The 19,241-nt window shown below is 43.3% G+C and overlaps 1 protein-coding gene across 5 annotated transcripts in view; it reads right to left on the reverse strand.

Annotated features, from left to right (window-relative positions):
- Positions 1-1,207: 1,207 nt before the first annotated feature.
- The window catches only part of FAM222B (family with sequence similarity 222 member B), a 187,816-nt gene continuing 169,782 nt past the window's right edge, over positions 1,208-19,241 (reverse strand). For all 5 annotated transcript variants that reach the window (XM_073667885.1, XM_073667890.1, XM_073667887.1 and 2 more), the window contains one exon: positions 1,208-4,960. In XM_073667885.1, the coding sequence (XP_073523986.1) occupies positions 3,078-4,960 (1,883 nt within the window). In that variant the 3' untranslated portion in view covers positions 1,208-3,077. The remainder of the gene's footprint in view (positions 4,961-19,241) is intronic.

Here is a 19,241-nt window from a genome sequence, read left to right on the forward strand (position 1 = left end):
GCTATCCCAGTAATGGGAAAGTCTGTCTTCACCAACTACAGAGTTGACCCATAAATTGAGGATAAAAGATCAGTGCAGGAGGAGAAAGAAGCACATTTCTCTGAAACTTTGTAAGGTTTTTTAATTTGTACTATTCATTTACGAAATAAGTAATTGTAGTTTACATTTTTAAGTGATTACTTAAGTATTCAAGACAAGCTGCTCTGCTAAAGAGGTCTGAAAAAGTAGCTATGTGTAGGCCAACACCAGACGACAAAGTGCCCATGTTAACTGAAGACTTTCTTGGGCTTAATTCTATTTTAGAAAAGCCTGAATTATAGAGGTGTAGAGTTATATACCGTGGCTTTACTCAAAAACCATGCAAAAGACTTACAGTGGGCATTTTGGAAATAAAAGTAGAAAAAAAAAAGTGCTTAAAAATAGATCACAGCTTTTCGTGAGGCACCAACAATGGCTTTTTATGCCAAAACCAGCTGCATCAATTGTATCCATGCCATCGTGGATCTCACATTACCCACTAGTGGATGCTACAAGGCTTTGGCAGGTAAAGTCACATTTCTAACATATTCCCAGATTTAAAACCCACAGTCACTAAGGAATGATGCCGTGTACTAAAAATGTATATAAAAGCGACCTATGGTAAATGGCAATGGTCCATAAACGGGGATCATCAATGGTGTAGGAAATTTATTAGGGAGTGATACACTAGGACATGCCTGTCATTTCACATAACATAATAAATGAGAGTAGATTTTGGATCTGCCACGATCCACCGATTGCTCTAAATCTTTAGACTAATCTGAGCTGTTTATTTTTTTTAATCAGATTTCTGACAATTATTGGCTGCATTCAACACAAGATGGCGCTAACCTGCATACAATATAACTGTTGAGGTCTATGACTACACTGTATGCAGAAAGCTCCCTCTAGTGGTGGCTGCAAGCTACCAGAATGATATATTTGAAATATATGAATTTTCAAGGCGCTCTGAATCAAAAGCTTGTAATGGTGTGAGTATAAGCATCCTTTATTTTTTTTTTATCAAAAATGGTAACAAACCCCAGCACTTGGGTGAAGGGGGAAAAAAAAAATTCTCAAAAATACTTCCCCTTCTCCTGCATCTGGTGCACATTCCCATTTTATGACAGAAAAAAGAATCTCCTAATGAATATATTATATATATATATATATATATATATATATATATATATATATATATATATATATATATATATATATATAGCATTTGTGTCTGTTCTATCCAATTTTTAGGTAACAGATCGCAGATTGAACTGTAGAATCAAAAATCGATCTTAAAGCTGTCTCCTGAGTTGCCATGCTTCAGTCTTTTCTTCATGCCACAGAAGATCGCTATATACACATACACACGGTAAAACATTCAATTGGTAGGTAAAAATAGTTTACAAAGCGCTGGTCATGTATTAATCCATAAAAGGTGTCAGATTTACTGACTGGACTGCAAAAATTGGAAAATAGGATTTAAAAAAAAAATATATATATAAAAATCTACCACGGATCTGCAGGTGAACCCATCTCATATGGGGTCCAGACATGTAACAATGTCCTCGGCCTCCTTTTTAGCCTTGACAAATTAGTATGTGGAAGTCTGCTAAGCAGACCACACTAAAAGGGGATCTGTCAGCAGGTTTTTGCTATGTAATCTGAGAGCAGCACAATATAAGGGAAGAAAGCCTGATTCCAGATGTGTGTCACTTACTAGGCTGTGTTCTGAATTTGCAATAAAATCAGTGTTTTATCAGCAGATTATCACTAATGGGCTAAGGGTCTTGTGCCTTCTGGACCATCCATGCTCCCAACACTAATTAGCAGCTTTCTGCCAATATACAGCATGCACAGAAAGCTGCACATACAGGGTTCAGCATTCTGAGCTCTGCTAGATCTACAACAGAGAAAAAAACTGTGATTCTATTATAACTTCTGCAGCCACTAAACTAACTGATAAATTGCTAGAATCAGGGTCTCTGTCCCTACCTCATGCTGCCATCAGATCACATAGCAAAATTTTGATAACAGATTCCCTTTAAGGCAGTGAAGTGAGGCGGTCAGAGACTGATGTAGTGTGGGACACCACCTGTCATGGAAGAAAAATATCTAAGTTTTGGAATTTCCACCTTGAGATTTAAAAACAAAAAACAACCATTTGCAACTATTGTCCCTGTCACTATAAAATATTCCAATGCTTAATATCTGCAACCAGCGCCAGCATTACACAGAACATGGTGATGTCCTTGCGATTGTGATACGAGGCACTATAGCAACTTGGCCATGCGTATCAAAAAGGAGGACATAAGGGTAACCAAACTGCTTTAGTGCCCACACCACCACCTTTGGAGGGGAAAAAATAAAAAAATAAAAATCACTACATATCTGAAACGCACAAGTTGCTTTTAATTAAAGCTGAATAAATTCAGCTAAAAAAAAAAGCAGGGACTTCTTGTAAAACATAGACCTTTGGGCTCTTAGCATAAAGACCTAACAATACTGTAAAAGAAAAAAAATAAAAGAAAATTTTCTATAACAGCATAGAAAAACAAATTGTAATATCTCTAAAAACAATCACGTATCCAGCGATCTAGTTCTCTGCTGCACCAAGGGAGAACGAGAATTAAAAGGAATCCATTTGCACTAATGTCTGACCAGAAGAACCAGATCCAGAGACGCTACCGATACAAATCCATGTCTACTGACGGAAGGGTGACCTGTCAACCTCTAAAAGGTAGAAAAATAAGAGTGGGAGGGTAAGGGGTAAAGATAAAATCAAGAGGGGCAGAGGAGGTGGAATAAAATAAAACAAACAATTCTTAGGGCTAGTGTTCCCAAGATTAAAATAAAGCAGCATTTTGAAGCCCATCAGTGCTGAGAAACTAATACTACCACCACAAAAAGAGGAAAGTACATGAGATATTCTGAATTACAGCACCGTACAGCTCGATTTTGCATATAATGATCACAAGAAGTTTGCACATTGAAGAGGATACAAGAGCCTTGCTAATCAATTAAGACTAAATCCTCTCGGGATGCAAAGTGGCTGGAGCCTACCTATACCCTGGATGCTGAATGTGAATACTTCGACTATCAGTGGACTCAGGGGCTCTACTCATTTGGGATCTTTGAACCTTTGCAAGTGGAGCCATGCTCTGATCTCTGAAGCAGGACTGCTGAAAGTCCCCCCCTCCAGTTAAGTAATCCATGGTCTGCATCAAGTTGTTCTGGTTGGATGGTCCTCCCCCAACGCCTCTGTAGTGAGCACCCCCGGCACAATCCAGGGGCGCACCAGCTGCCTGTGCTCCGTGGAAAGGCATAGTGAGGTCCTGGGATCCCGAACTGTCACTGTTTGGAGTAGGCAAAATGTTATTCCATATGGGTTGAAAATAGTGTCCATTGGTATATGGCAAGGGACCTGGCAATCCATTCACAGGAGGGGAAGGAGTAGGTTTTTCGATTGGGGGTTTTAAGCCAAAAGACTGGCTCATGCACAGTTCTTGTTGGTAGGGGTTCTGCTTACCAGGAAAGCCCTGGGCAGCAATTTCTCTCTGAGTGTGTTTCCCAGGACCACCAGACTCTCCGCACATTTGCTGCAGATGAGCAAGCTGATGTTGGTTCCATGCGATGGGTTTAAGATCTCCAGGATATGAAGTAGGCACTCTGCTCATGTTCACTAGAGGGACGTTTCCCGAGGCGGCAGAGGAGATAGCAGCAGCATGGTCTACAGATGCTCCAACACATGAAGCCATGGGGATGCCGTGGGTGGAAACCCTGGTACTTGCATTGATAAGCAGGTTACGACTGATAGGGCTAGGGTTGGCTATCTGGCCCTCGCATACAGAGGTAGTGCCTATGCCAGCCCTGGCCTGACAGAACTGGTTTATCTGGTGCACAATGCTGCCAAGGTCTGGTGGTCTATTTTGCTGCAAGGTTGCAGCCATAGAAAGAGGAATAGTTGAGGTAGACACTGTCACATTCGGAGGGGCGTCCGCATCAGGCAGCTTTCGTGCTCCATGTAAACCTGGCTGCAGGATGTTGTTGGCAGGGTGTGGCAGAGCCTGGTGACTTACCCCGGGGGCATGCTGTAACGTCGTCTGCTGAGGCAGGCTTTGCGAATGTTGAGATCCCACGTTCTGTGGATGCTGCATTCCCTGTGTATGCTGCCGCGCTTGAGACATATTCTGAGGGTGCTGCAGGACCGGCGGGAGGTTCTGTTGGTGCTGCAGAGCCTGTGACATGCTCTGTTGGCGTGGTATTGTCTGTGGAAGTCCCTGCGCATGATGCAGTGCCTGTGGCATACTCTGTGCATGCTGCACTCCTTGCGTGTGTTGCACGTTTTGTGGATGCTGAAGAGCCTGCTGCTGGGATATACTCTGCGTGTTCTGCAGACCCTGAGAATGCTGCAGCCCCTGTGGCAGGCCCTGAGGGTGCTGCATCGTCTGAGGGTGTGGCAAGCTTTGCGAGTGCTGCAGTCCGGGCGGCAGGCTCTGCGAGTGTGACAAAGTCTGCTGTTGCATGTTCTGAGCATGCTGCAGGGCCTGCGCATGCTGCAGGGCTTGCTGGGGGCGTGCAAGCCCCTGAGGGTGGTTTAAAGTGCTAGGTGCAACATATGGAGCCGAAGGGGGATTCATCATAGAGTCTGGCAAAAGACGGGCACGGACACCGTCGAAGCCTTTCACAACACTTTTAGCCGGGGACTTGACAATTGCCAAAAGTCCTGTCTTTGTGCTGACCTGCGAAGGATACGGACTGTAGCGTTGGCCCGACGTGTCTAGTCCGTTCACGGTGCGGCGGATGTGTTTCCTTTGGGGAACCTTCACACTGTTTGGAAAGATTTTTATTGTCAGGGGATTGTTGGCAACTGTCTTAGCATAAGCATCCAATTCTGCAGGAGTAGGATGCTGAGCAGATCTCATCTTCTGTGTAGTATCCCCTGCCAAAATAAGAAAAGAAAAAAAACAATGTTATTTAAAAAGACTTACTATTGGAAGAAAAAAACAAAACATAATACATCACAAAACAAAACTGCTACATTCACATCACCCCCAACAACAAAAACACTGAGAAGAGAACCTCGAGTCAATGCACTAAAAAAAAGCATAAGAAAAAAAGGCATAACAAAAAGGATGTCATACATAAAGCCACAGAACCAGAGACAAAAACTAACTGTACCCATGGGCTGACAGCTGCTGCTCCCGCAGTGTGAGGAGACAGAAACCTCAGTGTTCGAGTCCTCACAGGAGCGACGCTGACAATCCCATCACCTGTGCAGCAGAATATGCCGGGAGTCCATGATCGAGGGAATAAGGGCTGTGCAATAGCAGAAGTCATACAACGCAGACAGCGAGGCCACCGCTACAGAAAACACAGGGTAAACCAACACCTCCATTTCCTCTAAGGGTATGTTCACACATGTTTTTTTTTCAGCGTTTTTTTTGCTGCAGATTTTTATGCAAATTTTCAGCTGCCTTTTGCGAAACCAAAAGCAAAAAGTCTGAGAAACCAGAGTTCTCTGTTCACACATCATGTTTTTTTGTTTTGTATTTTGTGCATTGCAGCCTTTTTTTTGGAAAATAGAGCATGTCACTTCCTTGTGTTTTTTCACCCATAGGAAGTAATCGGTGGTGAAAAAAGCTGAAAAAAACATGGTGTGAACATAGCTATCAGGTTTTGCTGCGGTTTTAGTGAAAATAAGCAAGTACAGAAGTATGTGAAACACATTTATTTTTGTGATTTTACCATTTTGTCTTGGTCACTGAGATGGTAGTTTGTGTAAGGAGAATTTAATTAAATTAGTGATGTGTACATTTTAAACATTGGCTGAGCTATGTGTGAGATTGAACAATACCTGTGGCTCAGGGAGGTGTGAAATTGAACAATGCCTGTGCAACTGAATGGCAGACCCAATAGTGTGAAAGTAAATAGTATCATACACACTGGCAGTGCATTTAGTGTTCGTTGAACTATTCCCCTCCCCCACTGTTATGCCAAAACCAGAATAAGATTTTTTTTTCACTGAACTTTATGTACATGCATAAAAGAGAAAGCATGGACAAGACACTTTTCTGAAAAAAAAACGCAGCAAAAAACCTGCATTATTGACGCAGCTTCTTTCCTGCAGATTTGTGATGCAAAAAAAACCATGTGTGAACATAGCCTAAGAGGGAAACGTGCTGTCCGGAATTTTCAGGAAATATCTGCACATCAGGCAAAAGCAGGACGTGTCCCTGACTTTTATTAAGACTCTGTATTAAAAATATGGCAACTAAATAGCTTCATAAAATATATGTCTACTTTCATATGGATGACTAACACCGGTATCTGATCAGGCCAAGGACAGGATCAGATCAGGTATAGTTCTCGCGCCAAGTTGTGGACGTGACTGGCCAGCTGTGAGCACTCTGACTGCTGCAGGAGCCGCCATAGTCACATACACTGTTCTCGGCCATAAAAACAGACAATGTAGGATCCATAAGGAAATAACACTCGTGCAATAGCAAACCAACATTGGTCAGTGCACACAGTGAAAAGCACCCGGATTAGAAACACTTGTGTGAACCAGGCTTAGGGATGCAATGTCATATGTTACCACTGTGAATACTGCTGCAATAGCAGGTGTGATGAGACTGTTTTAACAAGGGGTTGTGTGAGTAATGCACTGTATTCCCCAATGTGAAAAAAAAACCTACTCTCCTCCTGCACCAGCACCTGGTCTCCCAGGACTCGTGTGAGGTTGCGCCATATTTAGCGCTGTACTGTGTGAATTGTGGCCCATTAGTGGCCACTGATTGGCTACAGTGCTAAATGTGACATAACATCACACAAACCATCGAGACCTAGCTCCAACATTGCTGGAACGGCGCTGGTGCGGGAGGGGAGTATTAGGGGTGTTTATTTTACATTGAGGAATACAATGTTTAAAAAAGGGGTTGCCCACTTTTAAGGATGCTAAATTAAGTAAAAAATAATCAATAAAGTGGATGCAAGGTGGGATGATCAGTAGCAGGAGACACTTGGTCGGAGCACACAGCTTACATCACACCATGGAAATCAGATTATGCATCAGTATTATAGGCCAGTAATTCTCAAGTGTCAGCTGTGCCTAAAGTCAAGGTGCCTACATACAATAGATGAGCCTAGCCCCCCCCCCACCCCACCCAAATGTGTGTATGAGGGTCTTTTTCGATCTGAAAGGGAATGTGTCAACAAGATTTCACCCCCCCCAAACTATTTATACGCACATGTTGCTCTGTCAAATAAAATACAGGCAATGGCTTTACATGGCCAGTCCGTTCCTCCATTACGGAGAGGTCAGAGTTTGAATTGAAATGTAAATGAGGCTGAAGAACTACTGTAGATCTGAAGCCTCTGTCACTCCAGCTCTATTCCCTACCCAGCACCGCCCCCTCCTCCTGCTTAACTGACAGCCTCTGTATGCTGTGTGACTTTAGGCAATGGAGTAAGTCAGTCAAGCAGGAGGCGATGGCACTGGGGGGGAAATAGAGCTGGAGTGACAGAGGCTTCAGATCTACAAATAGGTCTTGAGCCTCATTAGTATATCAATTCGGTGCCAATTTTGGACTGGCCATGTAAATGTATTGCTGGACTTGTCTTTGAAAGAGCTACATGCACATACAAGTAGATTGAGGGCAGGGTAAAATCCAGGGGACAGATTATTTTTTATGGATGACAAGCAGTCTACAGAGGAGTCTGCTGCCAGCATGTACCTAGCATCTGACAGGGCTCACAATTGGGGCTCAATATTATTGCTAAAGTGTTCAAATATTTACTGTGCACATAAGCCAATAGGTGTAGTCATTTCTCCCAGGTATGGCGGCCTTTTCCCTATGAGGCAGCCAAGTTAGCAGCTGCCTGGAATTACAGCTAAAAGGCACTTGACCGGAAACCAGGTTCTCAGCCTGAAGTCGAGCACTTACTGGCTCTGCTTCATCCCCGACAGTAATTCCTTACATATCTCCATGAGGACGCAGCTGCTCCGAGCGCAGAAAATGCTCAGGACTTATTGCTTTCAATCAGAAGTACAGGGTTAAGTAGAATCTGTCTTTTCTTTTACAAACAGGACACAATATCCTGTGCACACATCCCTTACATCTTAGATACTACTGAAAAAGGAGACTCCTGCAGCAGCTGCCCAGAGGTCGCACATAAATCCATGACTGATGAGAAGAATCCAACATATCGTGAAGGTCATCCGCAATCTATGTCTAATACATATCATGCAGCCAGCGCATACACCGAATATACACCAAGATCACCACCATATAGTGAATATATGCTGGGCCAGTAAGCCTCAGTCTAACAGTGCACCATACAGGAAAACAGTCTGCGGATACACACATTGGGGGCTCACATCAGATGTATGCATCAGGCAATACAGAAAACGGTGGTCACAAATTTGGCCTTTGGAGATATCAGGTCAGGTCTCTAGACTAGAGGTTGGACTGGGACTTCACCCATAATACACTAAAACTGGCCTCCCGTAGATCACACTTATCTTCATGAGCCCCTGTGAGAACAGAGACCAAATCACAACAACTGCACGGTTACTTGGTCCTGCAAAGCAGTTTTTGTTCTCTATTTTTTTTTTACAGGCACCAAATTTCTGACCATGTGGCCCATGTAATGATACCCTTAGGCTAGTTACACACTATTGGTGGTAGGGTTTTTTTTTGGTAGTATTTATTTATTTTTTTTTAAAAGGGAATGTCAGTAGGTTCAACCTTCCTAAGCCGTCTATATGGACATGCAGGTCATAGAAACCTGAATAAAATGATACTTTGATATATGCGATCCAGTATCTTATTCCAGAGGAATCCATGTTTTTCTTAATATGTAAATGAGCTGTTAAGATCTATGGGCCGGACATAGATCTCCTGGAGAATCTGTCTGAGATTCTCAGGGAGATCTATGTCCGGCCCATAGATCTTAACAGCTCATTTACATATTAAGAAAAGTTTGTCTTCCTCTGGAATAAGACATCAGATCACAGATATCCAGGTATCATTTTATTCACCTTTCTATGACCTACATGCCCATAGAGACGGCTTAGGAGGGTTGATCCTACTGAGATTCCTTTTACGCTACCGGGGAGGCAATTCAAAGATTTCTTTCACAGTCACAATTGGTAATGTCAAAAATACTGATAGGGAATTTAGATTGTGAGCCCCAATGGGGACAGTGCCAATGTTTAAAGCGCTGTGGAGGAATTAATCGTGCTATATAAAAGTGAGGAAAATATATAATATATATTAAAAAAAAAAAAAGGACATCAAAATTATAAGACCGGCATCTTCTTTCTTTTTACAGAGGAAAATGATATGGGTTTATGGGAGAAACATCACAAACTAAGAAAAAAAAACCAATAGAAGAAAAAACACAAAACCTCTATACAACAGTGCAATTGTGAAAACAAAGCAAAGGGCCCACCCTCAATTCCCTCAGCTGAATCTTCCAGACTAAGCTCTTCAGAATCACAAGTAACAACTAAGATGTAGATTTTTATTGCTACCTTATTATAATTTGTTATTTTTACCAAAGTGCTGATGTCATTATCTATTATAGCTAACAATAGTGTACCAAGAAAAACACTAATTATAGTGGAAGCACAAAGTAATAGAAAATTTTGCTCAGCTTTGTGGCATTGCAGCAAATCTCTAATAATACCAGGCCAATGTTCCCAAGGAATACATTTCTCTGTGTTCTATTACAATTCCACAAGCCTACAAAGGGTACGACTTCTGGGAGGAAAAGCAAAAAAGGACTATTTTTAATTGTACAATTCAATGGTCCAGCACATGCTACAACTGGTGGCCCATCTAGCAGAACTCAGATAGCTGATGCATCTTTATGATAACTGCAACATAAATAGGTGGCCACACGGCCACGGCGCTGGCACCCCAGCGGCCACGGCACGGGACGTTATCACTTCTGATCCCAACAGACACCACCAGAACAGCATAGTGTAGGATTGTTTATAAGGACAGGATCCCAGTTTAAAAAGAGCCAGATAATCCCTTTAAACCAGATATTTCCATCATGAACGTCTGAGCGATTCAGGTCCCAGAGGTGGAACCTGGACCCATTTACAGAATAGGGGTGCTGCAATCCTCATTCAACCCCCACGGGGATATTAGGAATGTTACGTTTGCCAACTTTCCAAATGACTGATAAGAAAAGGACTGGTTTAATTAAAACAGATGTTCATCTCTGTACATTAAGGCGGTGTTTAACAAAAAGGTCATATGTACCTGCAGGCAAGGGTGGAGGATAAAATGTATGCACAGGTGTACGTGAGGTCTGCGGAAGCTTTATAATCGCTCACGTTCACTTGTATGCTCAGACCCGATACAAGAGGCGTATACGCCTGGAAATGATGCTTAAGCGCACACTGACTGTCGGCACCATTATGGCCCAGTCGGCGCATACTGAATCCCATTTTGCTGGGGGTTTGAATGCAAGTCAAGACGGGACCACTGAACGTGGCGAAGAACTTGTGAAAGGGCCCCAACATGAAGGGGATTTGAAAATCTGCATCAAAGGCCAATTTGTCTGCAGAAAATACCTGCAATGTGTATATGTGACCTCAAGCCGTATACAGGAGACATATGTGACCGATGTGATGACTAGAATGAAGGATTGTTACAATTATCTGAACACATCTATGAGAAATGTGACCACAGGATGACAAACATGCAGCCGCATGGATACAGTGAGATGAAGTCAACATGTGAGACAAGAAAAGAAAATAATACTTCAGCAAGAGGTTTTATTTTGAGACGATACACAAACAGTTTTAGAAAACTGCTCACAAAGCAACTCCCTTAATATACACAAAAACATAACGATAACTATGATCAACGGTCAGCTGAAAGGGGGGCTACAGATTCTACATGAAGACGGTCAACGAGCGTAACACGGGGCGGCCATAAATAGTCACCACGTAATGTATTGTTAGGGCAACTTTGGATTTCTGCCACTTGCCTTTATGAAAGTCTAAAATACACTTCTAAACCAGGCAACTGCTAAAATTAAACTTCTGTAATATATAAAGGGATTTATTAATAATAGGAGGTGATGGCATAACACCAGGACATGACCTCTCTTATCAGTGGGGGTTGGCATGTCTGAAGCCCAGTATGCAGGTGGTCTCAGGATTAGGGACGTTCCCAGCGCAGCGAGGCTCCCGATCACCCGAGGAGCAATGGCAATACTGACCCCACACACTTACATGGAGCAATATTGTAGTTGCCTGCACAGTAGATAACCAGGAGCAGCCATGCGTAGGAGAACTGGGGAAGGGACAGAGCTTTCAGGATTGGCCAGATACTCAAATAGGATGGATATGGCTAGTCGCTATAAAAGCCACAGCGTTCTGATCAATAAACACTTTAGGAGTAACCTTTCAAAAAGGTTGTCCCACATAACCGCACCAATCCTGTGGACAGCAGATAAATTGCTAATCTCTGGAGCGCTAACCAATGGGACCTCACTGATCTCAAGAATGGGCTCTGGGAGCCCTTAGTTGGAAGAGATTGATGGTCTGGCACACACACTGCTACTCCATTCAATGTGTATAAACCCACCAACTCTGGACTAACCATACAAGGACCAGTGGTGGACATGCTAGACCATCCATCTCTTCCAACTTGGGACTCCAGAGTCCGGTTCTGAGGTGAAGGTCCCCGTAGTCAGACACCCGTCAACAAGGTACTTATTACCCACCCTGTAAAGAGGTGATAAGTAGGTATGATGGGCTGACCTCTTTAACTAGCTCATGATCTGTTCCTTCTAGACTTACAGAACTACAGCAAAGTTGAATATAGCAGCTTATTACTAAGTGTCATAAATCCTATTAAAACTGCAGCAAGTAAGAGGATAATAGCAGGTTAGTAAGTACTTGTCCGAGTCCTGGGATGGGTCAAGCCCTACATTAAAGGTGCTCATCATCAAGCTGTACTACACCTGCAGCAAATATAATGGTGTTGCTCATGACCGGATACAATCACATGTTGTATTGCATATGAAAGCACAATTATGGCTGGACCCGATGTAATTTAATCTATGGAGACCATCTAAATGGAGTTTTTTTTCTCCCCTTTCATTTGAGCTCTCACTTCTGGGGCAGAAAGGGTCCAAAGGCAATCACAACAGTCAGAAACGCTACCAGATGGTAACTGGAAACATACGGTATTTAGCTCTAGTGTTTGGACTCGAGACAAGAAGAAGTGTCACTAGAGAAACTTACAAAGAGCAAGAAGAGACAGGCGAGAGTGCTACATCAGAATCGCACTACATTGGAAAAGCAGATCTCTAAGTTACTAGACCTGAGGTAGAAGGAATAAGAGTCAGAGCGCAGAGAAGAAATCCAGCAACGCTAATGCTAGAGACACCTGCCATAGGGAAAAAGAACGAAAACCTGAGACTCCTCATGCCAACCACTGCCCAGAACTGATGCAACTTCATTTCCATAGCAAGCAACCCTCACTCCAGACCTAAAGAGAGTCGTCAGCATTCTTTCTACAAGACAATGGCCTTGATAAAACTGTAATTAAAATCATTTTCAGAGAATTGGTAATCCTTTGAATACAGATTATATGAAGCAGCAGGAAAATCACAGACTGCAGGACAAGAATGCACGAAAAAGCTTAGATAAGGGAAGAAGCAGCGACACCAAGTATTATAATAGGAGCCTGAGCCCCCAAAGCAGAATTAAGTTTTAGGTTTCGTAGAAAAGCGGAAGAGACTATAGATGTACCGTATATACTAAGCTTCAGTGTAGAAATATGAAAACTAGGCTTAGGGTAAGCACAGGCTTACATATATTATGATAATGTCATCTATACACGCACCTCACTTTCTATGCTTTTACAATGAGTACGATTCAATCGGTAATAAAACTTTAGATCACAAAGGACGTATACAACCAGGCTAGAAATAATCAGTCTATGTCTTGGTGCCTGTAGAACAAGTCTCCAGTACTACAGCCACCGCGGGGCCATCGGGTGACGCCACAATCATGCAAGGAATACTAAAATTAAAAATATATTAGGGAAATATGATGCATAAAGATATTAGGGAAAGGTTTATTTCAGGATAAAGCTTTGAATTGTGCAGAAAAAGAAAGAAAATTATAATATATGCCCTTAGGAGTCGTCCCATCTGGGACACTTATGGCATAAAGAGCTCACACAGAAATTACTGAACAACGAGACAAGCACAACATCTCTCTAATCCTGAGAAAACATGCCCAAATTTATGTCCACTTTAAAAAGGGAATGTGTCATCAGAAAGTTAATTTTCTTTTTAAAAACAAGATCTGTATATTTAAAGAAAATATATAGCTTTTTTTCCCCATATCACAAACTTAAAAGTCAAAATTAGTAATCTTGAAATGTTCACACTGGCCACTGGGGCTCTTAAGACTAGTCTTCATGTCTTTTCAGCAAGAGTTTTCAGCAGGCTCCTTATCAGCAGAGGCAGGATAACAAGGACAGGTAACACCTTTATACACAGCTGATAACAGGATGTACCAATCACAATAGGTGAATAAGATGTCACAGCTGACCTTTCTTCCCCTCCTTTCACAATGATCTTTGCATATGCTCATTAGATGCTGCAATGCAAACAATAGGGTCATTGTGGCTAATGTAAGTGGATAATGAAACAACAGTCTAAAAAGCCCCAGTGGTCTGTGAAAATGGCACTTTAAAAAAGGAAAAAAATACAGATTGTGATAAGGGAAGTGCTTCCCTTATCACAAGCTCTCAAAGGGAACCCTTCACTTAACAAAAACACTTTTTACCTGCTCATATAGTGGGAACCTGTAGGTAAATAGTGTTTAAATCATGTCTGGCTTAATGGTGGTACAGTTGCAGGTAGAAAATGATGGGATCCTCTCCCTGGAGCTGCTCGTGTCCAGTCAGAGTGGTCATAGTCACCGCTCACACCACCGTGAGTGCACTGTAATCACCCCGCTGTACTGACAGTCTGCTCTGCAGCATGTGTGTACAGCATGAGTATGCAGAGCAGGCTGTCAGCGCCATGGAATGATTACAGTGCGCTCTCTGTTCAGCAAAGACTGGAAAAGAGGCTGCAGGGAGAACAACATGCAGTTCTCTCTGTAATCACAGTAAGATGAATGCTTTTTTTGGAGGCTATATTTTCCCAATAGCCCAGTTTTTCCTGTGGGTTGAGAACAGGTCATTAGAAAATTACTGGATGTTTAACTTAGGCAGTTAAAAAAAAAAACCTTTTTGGCTCTTTTCTGTAATATCGCAAATTGTATGAAACGTAGAAACACCTTGAGCTGTGACATCGCTTGTTGCGATTGGTGGATCCTACGATATCAGCAGTGTATAGAGATTTAACTGTCATTGTACTGTAATCCTGCCTTTGACGATAGCCCTGCTGAAAACTAAAACTGAAAGCACAGCACGTAGGAGTCTGACCATTGGGGCTTTTTATTTTATATACATTTACCAAAATACCTTATTAAACAGGTCACATTCTGATAGCATTATTTTACATGACAGGTTTCCTTATAAAGCTATTAATCGGCAGGTAACTAGCGTTCTAACACTGTGGGGCGCCAGCAGTGAGAGCCTCGCTGCCAGGAGGAAATGATCTTTATTCCCACTAGGCAGCGTTCTGCCTCCAGTCACGGCTCTGTGTGTAGTGAGTGGTGGCTGTGACCGCACGCCTGGCACTGACTGACAGCCGGCCCCAATGCTGAGCCGGCGGAGCGGTGACTGAAACCGTTCCGGCGTCATCCCCATTATTGGGAGCGTAATGCTGCCGGGGAAAATAAAGTTAATTTCCAGCACAGCTCTCAGTGTCGGTGCAACATGGTGTCAGAATGCTATTAACCCAATGTCTGCAGGTTAATAGGTTTATTTACGTAACAGGTTCCCTTTAAGTGTGGCAGGGCAGTACTGGTATGGTAGGCTAGACTTAAGTCAGGCTTAACATCACAAAGCGCATGTTTCCTCACACATACTGGTATGCATGCCTGAAACGGGTACCAGAATGTGCATTAGAAATACCAGAGACGCTGAGTGATTACAATCTACACAGCGCTGTGCAAGCAACAAAAATATACAAATATAATAGGAGATTAAAATAAAAACCTGATGCAATTTGTTAAAGCGATTTTTCACAACACAGAAAAGTCAGTTTCAAAATTTTACTAGAAATTACACATTAGTATATTTGAGGCAAATTTCTGTTGCAGAATACAGCGGTGATCCGGTCACTACAGCGAACAGCATTACAAACATCTGAAAATGTCTTTTGTAGCGAAAAAAAAAAAAAAAAAAAAATGGCAAAAGCAATGTTCAATGACCCCTGAAGGCACAGATCTGGGTAGGACCTGTTACTGTAGGACACGAGCCGATCTATGGGTCTACTGTACCACACCACACATCCATATTCACACAGCTGTTGGGCGAGTGCAGTCAGGATTTGTAGTTTTCAATGATTATTTTGGTGTTAATATGGTGCTTTTTTCTGTAGGGGGTGGACTGGTAACAACTGGGTCTGTAACTACTTTGTCCTCAGTTGTCTACTCGTTTTGGAGTCCGAATTTATTTTGGAGGACAGTGCAAGAGAGTCAATTGCACTACTTGTGGTCCAAGCCAGATTAGTGGGCAGTGTTCGGGCATCTGGCCCACGTATATGGGCAACATGTAGTGAAATTTAATTTTTAAAGTTATATACACAGCAAGTATATACACCACTGGACATCAGGTACCAGATTCATAACCAATGATCTAACCCAGGGGTCTCAAACACGCGGCCCGCGGGCCGCATGCGGCCCCTGAGGCTGCTTTATGCGGCCCGCAGGCACAGACCCCTTGACTATCCCGACCTGGTCCAGGAGGAGCCGCCGACAGCAGCGCTGAATTGCCACACAGACTGTTTCCCAGCACTGCATTTCCAATGCCAGCCGCTGGCCAATCAGAGGCCAGCAGCTGATATCTGCGTGTCGGCGCAGCGAGTATGACGTCATTGCCATATGCAGATGTCAGCTGCTGGCCTCTGATTGGCCGGCGGCTGACATTGAAAATGCTGTGCTGGGAGACAGTCTCTGTGCGGCAATGCAGCGCTGCTGTCGGCGGCTCCTCCTGGACCAGGTCGGGATCGTCAAGGGGTCGGACTCTGTGGTGCCTGCGGGCCACATCTGCAGGAAGGCCGCCGAGGGAACGGAGGACAGGTGAGAATCATCTTTTTTTTTTTCTATTTTATATGTGTGAAGAACAGCGCAGGGGGCACAGAGCCACAACATGGGGACCAGAGCCACAAGATGGGGACCTGGATGGGGCACATTAGTACAAGATGGGGACTTGGATGGGGAACATTACTACAAGAGGTTTTCCATTATTACTATATGATGCTAATTGTAAGACAATATTACTGTATGTGGCCAATTGGGGGAAATAAAATTGTAAAAAAAATAAAAAATAAAATAAAGCATGAAAAAATATTGGGCACTAAAAATGCTGTTTTATATGTAAACTAAAGTAAACACAAAAAAGTGCACGTTTATTATCGCCACATTCATAACGACCCAAGCCATAAAAAAATAAACACGGCAAAAATGTTCAAAAGGTGTATACAAAAAAAATGGTATCACTAAAAATGTCACATTGAACAAAGAATGCGGCCCCCCAAATTCAATTTTTTTCCATGTGCGGCCCATATACCCAGCCGAGTTTGAGACCCCTGATCTAACCACTATCATTCTGAATTGATGCTATGGCCTGGTGGACCCAACGTAACAAAATGCACTGTCCTGACCCTTGTAGCTTCAAGACTGTGCTGGACATATTAGGGTATCAGCAGCACAGAAAGCCGATCAGGGGCTCTGTCAGTATGTGGCAGGAAGAAATATTCTATCCACAGGCGCCACACCTTATTTAGGCTCTTATTATCATCAGGGCCTTGAAATATCTCTCTGCAAATACCAAAATCTGCTGCCCTAACTTTGCACCGCATGAATACAGAGTCTGGCCCCATTACTTCAACCAGGGAGGTTTTGACTTGACACGCTGCCGGATTAGAGAGCAGACATACTTCTAAAAGGTGGGCCTGGGACTATGACTCGTGACTAGTCCAAGAGACAGATTACACCTCTCCCAATCTGTGTATAGGGAGAGACCCGTCAGTCATAGAGAGCAGGGCGGGGAAAAGCTGCCGGAGATCCGCCTCTTGGACTAGTCCCACGAGTCATAGTCCCTGGCCGGCTTTTAGAAGCATGTCATCTCAAACACGGCAGCGTGTTACCTGCTGAAACGACAGACTGACCATGTACCCGTGGATTGGACAGCATGAATCAGAGATCAGGTTCCCTCTAATAAATGGAGTCATGTAATAATCCAGCTCCCTCGGAGCAACACACCCCAGGATAAGCCATGTAAGAAAACCCTGTTTGTTAGGAAAGGAGAACGAGACATGGACGTCTCAAACTGGTTACAGAATTGGGGACAGCCAGGGTTTTAGTTTAGATCTGTGAAATAACCGAAAAGAAATAAATACAATAAAAAAAGAAAAGCCTCCATCTAAATAACAACCGCACAATATAATTTACTGTGTACACTGAACCTTGCACCTTTGAGAAATCCAGCAGCCATTACAGGTTTATGATTCATCGGCTCAGCTGTAAACAGAATGCAGTCGTATTAGAAGACATAATTAAGGGACTCGTAGGGAAACAGTCTAATTGCCTAACCTCCTTCCGCTTGGCAGCCTCCATGTACTTCTTCAGCAACCGGAGAGGGTGGCGATGGGCTGGCAGCAGCATTACCACAGCCTACTCCTGCACAACAATCCCGGCACAAAAGGGACACGCAGATAGCAAACCCAGCCAGCATATAAACATCGCTCTCCCAGGAGGAATGGTGGGTAGGTGGTCTCAGGGGGTCTGCACTGACACAAACACCATCTAAGTAGGCTATAAAGACTTTATAGTACAGGGAGAAGTAATGGCAGCATGTGCACTTCCAGAATTCACTCCGACCCAAAACAGGAGCCAATGGCAGAAGTATACGGGGTGGGACAGAGTCCCTGCATCAACCTAGAGACAGCACATCTACACTGTATTCTGACTCCAGCAATCACTATAAAGGGAGTCTGTCAGTCCAAACTTACAGCAGAGACCAAGCACGTAACCTTGAAAGGGATATCACACTTGGGGTGCTTTCACATTGCACTTTTCTCCACGTTCATGGGTCCCGTCAGGGCTTGCGTCCAAACCCCCTCGTAAAACAGGATTCGAACGTATGTGCCAACGGGCCCATAGACTATAATGGTGCTGGCACAGCGAACGAGTGCTCTGATGTGCATCATTTTCGGGCATATACACCTACTGGAGGTGACACTGAGACAAAGAAGACTGAATGTGGGTGTCCGCCTCCAGTAGGCATATAAGCCCGAAAATGATCCACGTAAGAGCACACGTTCACTCTGAGAGCAACATTATAGTCTATGGCTCCACCGGCGCATACGTTTAAATCTAATTTTGAAAAAGTAGGGGGGTTTGGATGCTTAAAACAAAAAAAAAAAAAAAAAAAAAAAAAAAAAAAAACCATCTTTCCTGTTTTAATTGCTGCCTCCATTCTGAAGAAACTGAAGCTTAATCAAATATTCTTATTAGGCTACTCTGTGCACCCTGGGTGCGGCCAAGAGGCTCAGCGCACCGTCTGCCACAGGTCTTGCACGCCTCCTTCACTGATAAATGATAGCTTTGGCTTACCTGAGCGTGGTCTACAGACAGTGCTCAATTGAGGCAAGTCAGTGCTGTCAATCACCAGTGAGGGAGGTGGGGTATGAAAAACCTGTTAACTGTGCCTCTTGGCCACACCCAGGGTGCACAGAATACCATAATTAGCATATTTGACTAAGTTTCTTCTGAACAAAGGCAGCGATTAAAGCAGTAAAGATGCAGTTTTTAGATCAGCTATATGGTCTACAAGCCTATGTACTTAATTTTTTACTGTACAATTGTGCTGACCAATTCCCTTTAGACCGGCATTTAGAAGTTTTCCTACCCATAGGATAGGGAATCACTTACTGACTGCTGGGTGCCCAACTGCTGGAACCTCCATCAATCACCAGAACAGGTCTCTGCAGAGCCCCGTCTGAATATAACGGACAGAGCACTCACTTCTGCTCTATACGCCCTCTATGGGACTACCGGA

The sequence above is a fragment of the Phyllobates terribilis genome, unplaced genomic scaffold (genome assembly GCF_046119375.1).
Source record: "Phyllobates terribilis strain yellow unplaced genomic scaffold, ASM4611937v1 Scaffold_2__4_contigs__length_985480577, whole genome shotgun sequence".
NCBI lineage: Eukaryota > Metazoa > Chordata > Amphibia > Anura > Dendrobatidae > Phyllobates > Phyllobates terribilis.